Source organism: Chelonia mydas, chromosome 5 (assembly GCF_015237465.2).
Source record: "Chelonia mydas isolate rCheMyd1 chromosome 5, rCheMyd1.pri.v2, whole genome shotgun sequence".
Lineage (NCBI taxonomy): Eukaryota > Metazoa > Chordata > Testudines > Cheloniidae > Chelonia > Chelonia mydas.
The window spans coordinates 42,162,107-42,169,967 of record NC_051245.2 but is presented as its reverse complement, the minus strand read 5'-3'; the positions used below and the strand labels follow the sequence as shown (position 1 = coordinate 42,169,967).

General features: G+C 43.8%; 1 protein-coding gene across 2 annotated transcripts in view; it reads left to right on the top strand.

Moving 5' to 3' along the window:
* The first annotated feature begins 5,461 nt into the window (after nucleotides 1-5,461).
* The window catches only part of CD180 (CD180 molecule), a 23,805-nt gene continuing 21,405 nt past the window's right edge, over nucleotides 5,462-7,861 (top strand). The window contains exons 1-2 of one of the 2 annotated variants that reach the window (XM_043546466.1): nucleotides 5,462-5,554; nucleotides 6,621-6,808. In XM_043546466.1, the coding sequence (XP_043402401.1) occupies nucleotides 6,719-6,808 (90 nt within the window). In that variant the 5' untranslated portion in view covers nucleotides 5,462-5,554; nucleotides 6,621-6,718. Of the gene's footprint in view, nucleotides 5,555-6,512; nucleotides 6,809-7,861 lie in introns of those variants that run through there. The other variant, XM_007059006.4, reaches the window with a different exon arrangement.

The window sequence follows — 7,861 nt, the reverse complement described above, 5'->3', positions numbered from 1 at the left end:
TTTAACCTTAGCTCTGCACATTAACCACCCCTCCTCCCCCATTCATTTTATGTACTACTTTAGGCTTGTGCTGCAGGCAGCTGTCCAATTGACTTGTCCAGCTCCAGTTAATGGAGCAGTGATAGGATGTAATCCAGAGACGGAGGATACAAAAGGGAAGAGCAGCAACACACTGTAGGGCCATTAATCAAGAAGAGATGTGTTCAGTCCAGTAGCTGCTTTGTCATCATTTGGGGTTCCCCTCCTTTATACTACATCTAAAACCTAATAAGCTGATTGTGATGCATGGCAACCATACTGAGGTTTTTTTCCCCGGCATGTGAAATGTAAAACCTCTAGCTTTCAGCAACAGAGGATGCTTGAGTTCAGCACTGTATTTTCTGTATAATTAAGAAAACTGTGTCAGTGTGTGGCTGGCTGCAGCCTGCAGGCCCAGGAATTAAGTATGCATGTCCTTGGCATTTAGAAAGTCCAGATGTCTTTATCTTCTTGGGCATCGCGTTAGAGTTTGTCCAGATGGCATCTTGATTGCTGGAAGCTCAACTGATTGAATTACTGGGGCCGTTATCTGCGCGGCAGTTTAGGCACCTAATGCTTTCACCATCATGTTAAAATGTGTTTGCCAAGTGCCAGGTAGGAGGCCAGATCACTAACTAACAAGTCGGTAGCATTTCTAAGCATGTGTAGTTAATGCCCCAGGCCCATATTTATATGGTTTCCACTGATCTACATCAAGTGACTAGGCAGATACTTTGGAAGTTCCTGAACCAGAATGTAGGCTCTAGATAGGTCTACACTGGAAAAATCCCCACAGCAACACACCTCAGAGTCTGGGCCAACTGACTTGGGCTTATGCTAGGGGGATAAAAATATCAATGTAGATATTCCTACTCAGGCTGGAGCTCTGGCTCTGAAACCCAGTAAGGGGGGTGGGTCTCAAAGCCTGGGCCCAGCCCAGTTGGGGATCTCTACACTGCTATGTTTAGCTTTGTAGTACAACTCTGAGTCAGCTGAGCCAGGATCTGAGACTCTCTGCCACAGGTTTGGGTTTTCTTTATGCAGTGTACATGTATCATAGAATCATAGAACTGGAAGGGACTTCAAGAGGTCATCTAGTCCAGTCCCCTGCACTCAAGACAGGACTAAGTATTATCCAGACCATCCCTGACAGGTGTTTGTCTAACCTGCTCTTAAAAATCCCCACTGATGGAGATTCCACAACCTCCCTAGGCAATTTATTCCAGCACTTAACCACTGTGACAGTTAGGAAGTTTTTCCTAATGTCCAACCTAAACCACCCTTGCTGCAATTTAAGCCCATTGCTTCTTGTCCTATCCTCAGAGATTAAGAATAATAATTTTTCTCCCTCCTCCTTGTAATAATCTTTTAGGTACTTGAAAACTGTTATGTCCCTTATCAGTTTTCTCTTCTCCAGACTAAACCCAATTTTTTCAATCTTCCCATCATAGGTCATGTTTTCTAGACCTTTAATCATTTTTGTTGCTCTTCTCTGGATTTTCTCGAATTTGGCCACATTTTTCCTGAAATGTGGAGCCCAGAACTGGACACAACACTCCAGTTGAGGCCTAATCAGTGAGGAGTAGAGCAGAAGAATTACTTGTCATGTCTTGCTTACAACACTCCTGCTAATACATCCAGAATGATGTTTGCTTTTTTTGCAACAGTGTTACACTGTTGACTTATATTTAGCTTGTGACCAACTATGACCCCCAGATCCCTTTCCGCAATACTCCTTCCCAGGCAGTCATTTCCCATATATGTGCCACTGATTGTTCCTTCCTAAGTAGAGTACTTTGCATTTGTCCTTATTGAATTTCATCCTATTTACTTCAGAGCATTTCTCCAGTTTGTCCAGATCATTTTGAATTTCAATCCTATCCTCCAAAGCACTTGCAAGTGCCTGAGTAAAGCCGACAGACCCCGCTCGTTGGCGGGCACGATTGAACCAGGGACCTCTGGAGCTTAATGCATGAACCTCTACCGCTTGAGCTAAAAGCCAACTGGCTCTTAACTAAGACTGTAGAGCAGATTCATTTTATCTCTCTGTCTCTCTAAGTGGTCTTGGTGCCACTAGATGGGACAGAATACCACACCCAGGAGGTGTGTGGGTTACACCTGCTCTGGATTTCAGCCTCATTTAGCTAAGCCCTCTGTGTGGAACACCTGGTGGTACCTTTGGTTACCCCCATAGCCATCGAATGGGGAGGCTTTGGTGTTCTACCTGTCAGATTAGTTTCATTTTAAGAAAGAAACAGCTGTGTCTGCTACCAGGCACAGCTAACAGAACAGACTGTGCTGCACAGAGGCATTTTCTAAAGCGCTCAGCACTGGCCTAACATTGCTCCCATTGAAATAATTTCTTAATTAAGCCAAACTGTCCATCTTGGACTTGTTTTTACAGTGCCCTGCTCCCAGTCCCCCTAGTATGTCTGAAATTCCCTTCCCAGGCAGAGCATCCACCCTCTCTATATTCAAATCCCTCTTCCAAACTCACAAACACTGACTTCACGTCAGCAAAACTACTGAAAGAAAGGCCCTTCTCCTTTGGGTCTCCTAGCATGTTCTATGTTGTCCATTTATTTAAAAGCTGCAAACTCCTCAGGGCAGGGACTGTGTCATCTTCTGTGTCTTGTGAAGCACCAACTGCACAGTCAGCTTTAACACAGAAATAATAACGTAGTGAGAGCACGAGCATGTCAAAAAGAGGAAGGACTGCTTTGCAAGAGGATGTCCCACCCACAACTTGCTCACCTTTGTCCCACAATTTCCTCTCGTGCTGCAGCTCTCCGCAGTCACCTCTTTACCCTCTTCCCCTTTCCCAGCCTAACAGGTTTTGATCACATTGTTCCCGGTCTGACTGCTAATGAAACACCGTCTACAATTCTCTTGAATGCCGGCTTGGTTTCTTCTTCTTAAGGAACAATAGGAAACATATTCTAGTTCTAATTGAGCATAACCACAGTCAGGTGGAACAGTGAAGTGGTAATTCAAAGCATCTCAATTCCATTTGCTAAGCCAGGGAACTTGCGTCTCAAATGTACTGTACATGTTTCAACTGAGAGCAGGACAATGTGGGTGTAAAGATTAGATCCAACTTAGATATAAGGTGGGTTTTTTTCAGCTACAGTTATTAGACCAAATCCTGCCCTCACACCCCATTCAACCTCAGTGAAAGAAATGGGCCCAGTTTAACTATGGAGTAAGCAGGCACAATTCCACAGAAAGCAATGGAATTGTAATCCACTTGTGCGAACAAAGTCAGTTGGGGCCCATGGGGTTGCACAGGGTGTAAAGCCAGAAGATCAGGCAATGTTGCAGGGACTAATGCCAGGCAGTTTGGGTTTGTTTGTTTTCCTATTTGCATTCTTGCATTTTTTATATGTAATCACAAAATGTTATGAATCTCACGCCCTGCCCTTTTGTTTTCATCTGTGGCTGTGCAGTGAGAAACATGATTAAAAAGGGAAATGCTTTCGCTTTTCAGCGAATTAGCAGGCAACAGCCGAGGACAACTGTGAGCCAACTTGCTGATTCAGCAGAAGTAAAATGTGCAAAATCTCAAATTCAAGATGTAGGCTCTGTCCTTCACTCCTCGGAAGGCGAGGGCTGGGGGCAATAGTAAATTTTCATTTTATTTTAAATGCAGCCACCCTTTCCCTTCTCTCTGTCAATGAATTTCACCCCAGCTTTCCCCCCTCACTAATCTTTATCCCTTCTTCCAAACTGTTCAGGACCCCTGTAGCCCTTTTTCTATTCCACTGAGCAAACCACTTGTAGTGTCCCTCATGGGAGAGAAGAGATTAGACCTGGTTGTACTAAATGCAAAGCAGATTGTTAACTGTAGTTCCTGCTCTGTTGCTCTCTCTGGCTTGCCAGCAGACAGGCTGGGACTGTCTAGTAGCAACACACAGGGTCTGCCTACCGTGAGTAGTCAAGGAAGAAATGGCTGATGACAATACAGAAGTCACCCTTTTGTTTGGCAATGCCTCCTCAAATTCAGTTCTGCAATACCCAGCAACGTTGCGCAATGAAAGTGGAGTACTGTCACACCACTCTTTATAAAACAGCCAAAATTGCTCTCAGATAAAACCTTCTTCTAGATCTCTCAGTGCATTCAGGTCTGATAGATGTTATCTGGCTGGTTAGACTGTAAACTCCTTGGCGGCAACCTGTCTCCTTCTGTACCTTGTACAGGGTGTCTTGTACAGGGCTGAGTATTGTTCTCTCCTAACAAACAGCAGCAATCATTCAAATAATCTACCAACTCAATCCCATGCATTTTGGATTGGAGATGATTCTTTCCATAGCCACAGTTTTTGAGTTTCTAAAGCCCAGAGGCTGAGATTTTAAATGCTGCATAGAGGGATTTAGATGCTCAATTCCCATAAAAACATACTATGAATTGTGTATCCAAATCTGATAGGCAGCTTTCAAAAATGTCAGCCATAGTGTACGAAGAGGCTCAACATACTGTAAATATATCCTATACCTAATGCAACAGTTCTCCATAAACTCATGGTCTGTTGTCCCTGTTTGCAGATCATGGCTATTCGGTCTACATCAAGTGATGATGGGTAACTACAGCATCAGGTGTGAAGATGAATGTTCCTATAAAAGCCAGCAAGGAGGAAATAAGGAATTTGGAGAAGAATTAAAAGGTAATTCAATGTGTAAAGGCTCTCTTAATTGGTCAGAGTGCTGTGAGTGCAAATGTATTGTTTTGCCTAGGGAATCCTGCTTGGCTAGATAGTCACATGGCTACAGTATCATAATTGTAAAAATATATACATCATGGCTGATTTATCCTCATATGGCAGCATGACCTCCACAGCACCCCTTTCTGGCCCACAGCTCTGCCTTCATTGCCCCAGATTCATGACTGCCTCCCATTTAGTACAACCAGCTCTGTCCTTATTTTGGGGGTCAATCGAGAAGCACACATTCTCCCCCATTTGTGATAGTCTCATCTCACAGCACCCTCCATGGCAAGACTCAGCCTTGCAACTACGCTGCCACACTCTCCTCCTTGGGACTTGCATGGTCTGCGATGGTGAGTTGGCCCTCTTGCCAGGTCACTCTAACTAAAGTCTCACCCCTTCTAGGGTACCCAAAGTCCAAATTAGGTGCATATGAATGTAAATTCTTCTGAGCTCAGTCCTTGAGAGACTCTTCACCTCCTCCTGGGCTCTGCAGAGCTTTTTCCCAGGGCTTTCTCCCTAGGTGGCTAGCTCCTGCCATGCCACTGACCCTCAGATCTTCTCCCTGGGAGTCCATTTCTTAGACTGAGTCTCTCCAAGGTGGGTCTGACCCTGTCCCTGATTTACCCCCAGGCTGTCTGTCTGTAGTGTTGGTCTTCTCCCAAGCCTGCTTCAAGAGTGACCTTTGCCCCTGCTACCCTCTCACCTCAGGGCCAGTCCCAGGATATAAGCCTCCTCTCCCAGCTCCTCCATGGTTCCTTTCCCAAAGAGAGAGCAGAGACTCCAAAACTACCTCTCTCCTGGGTTGGTTCCTCATCCGCCTTAGGATCGCTCTGGTAAGTTCCACTCCTCCCATCCCAAGCACGCCCTCTCCAGGTGTAAGCAATAGGCCCCTTCAAATGCTCCAGCTGATCATGAAAACCTTTTCAGCCTCTAACTCCACAGTAAGGCATTTACATAACAATGATCTGAATTTCAAAGGTGCTGTGCACCTGCAGCTCCCCATTGCTTTCGGGGCTGAGTGTGTGGCAGCGCTCAGCACGTCTGTAAATCTCTTGTATTGAAGAGCTTAAATAGGGATTTAGAAGCCTAAATTTTAGGCATCCAGGTTTCAATATTTTAGTCCATACTAGAGCAGATTTGAAAATTTGGGGGAGGGGGTTCTTGCAGAAAGTGGGGGGTGGGGGGAGGTTGGCAGAAATTCAAATACCAAACAATTTCATCCTTTCATAGCCTTCCGTGACCCTCATAACTGATACAGTGCCATTTATCTGACATGGAAAAGACATGAGATCTCTGGGAAGTTAACATAAAAGAACCCCACTCACATTAAATTATTTATTGGTGAAAAACACAATCCTAAACCTCCTGATTCCTTTTTCTAGGAGACTATTTCTGCTCTGACTCCTACTTTATATTGGTGTAACCCCACTGACTTCAGTGTAGCTATTCCTGATTTACAGAATGGTCTTGTGCATAGCACACTGGATAGGGACACATAGAAGATCTGGGTTCTAACCCCGACACTGCCTCTGGCCTGTTGGGCGACCGCAGATAGTCACTCACTCTCTGTGACTCAGTTTCCCCCCTCTGTAAAATGGGAATAAAGATACTGACCTTTGTAAAATCTTTTGAGCTCTGCTGATGCAAAGTACTGTATAAGAGCTAATTGTTATTATTTATACCCATGTAAACAAGATCAGTATCAGTCATAGGTTTGTCCCTCCATTTTCATTTTCTAGATAAGCTCTGGGCCCACAAAACATCACTTCTCTATCAGTCATTTGAATGACTATATTTAAAACAGGGAACTTCCCCTTTCAAGCTGTGACTATGATTTCACCATGCTAAGCCTGAGAGATTTATCAAACTTTTTTTTCTTTTTCTGCCTTTACCATTTAGTTAATTTCCAGCAGACTGTTTCAGTTTATGTTGGTTTTGCTTTCATTAAGAGAAGACACCACAAGATCATCTGAGTTTAGAAGCCATCTAATGCCTTAATGGCTTGCCATATATATTGGTTGATTTTGATGGGGCTTTTCTGTGTTAGCTGCGAAGTATCTGAGCCTATAGATACGATGTGCACTGAGGTGAGTGATAGTTATTTCTTTCTCTTGAGGCAAGGGTGTAGTATACATAGAGAATCAATAATGAATCTTTGGTGATTATTTGCATGCTAACATCTGATCGTTTTGAAGTGCAGGGGGATTTTTTGGGGGGCGGGGGGGTATCCGTAAGCCTTGGACTGGGAAAGTAAGGCAGGCCTTTTCAGACACACTCCATGATACTGCTCAGGCACTAATATGGCCCTTTTATATGGGATCCTTCTGTATCTGCCAGAAACTGACAGTGTTTTATACATTTCATAATGCTTTGGGCATATTGAAATCTCACATGCATGTCTACAGCAAGACATCAGAGCTGAAAAAAGAACAGGTTATAAGGGGTTTCTTTCCTGCCATTTTTGTCCAAGAATTTGTATACACCAGTACAAATGGGAAAGACAGTGATTCTCTTTCATGTAGTGGGTAATTGTAGCTGAATAGATATAAGATTCCACACCAGAGCAATAATATAAGGAAATACCAGGCACTCCTTAGTTCTTTTTGTCTGGTCTGGTTCGTTTTTAATTAAAAGGGCAGGGGAAGGAGGCGGGGAGGAAGAATGAAGGCAAGATGCTTCTCAGGGTTCTTTTGGTTGGGGAGGGAGGGGTGTTAGAGACTCATAGGAATTGCCTTCGTATTTTATGTGCCACAGAGGCCTATAATAGATTCTTTGCTTTATTGAAGTTGTACAACTCCCATAATCCTCCTAATTGTGCAAAACTGTACCATGAGGGAATTTCTTCCTCTGCTCCATCTGGAGACCAGTTTCTGCCCTGAAGCGGGAGGGCTGATCGCTCCTGTAATTTTATTTGAAAGGGCATAATGCAGGCAATCTTCTCAATTACATCAGCAGCTAAACCTTTCTTTTCTTTCTTAAATCTTACTCAGCCATTTTCCCCAATAACAAACTATGGCTGCAAGTTCTACAGGTTAATTATAAAGTGCGTAAAAGCAGTGTTTTTCTCTCATCAGTCTGGAATGTACTGGTTTTTCTTAGGTCTGTATTTGACATTTCCCTAAAGTGATCGTCTAGGAACT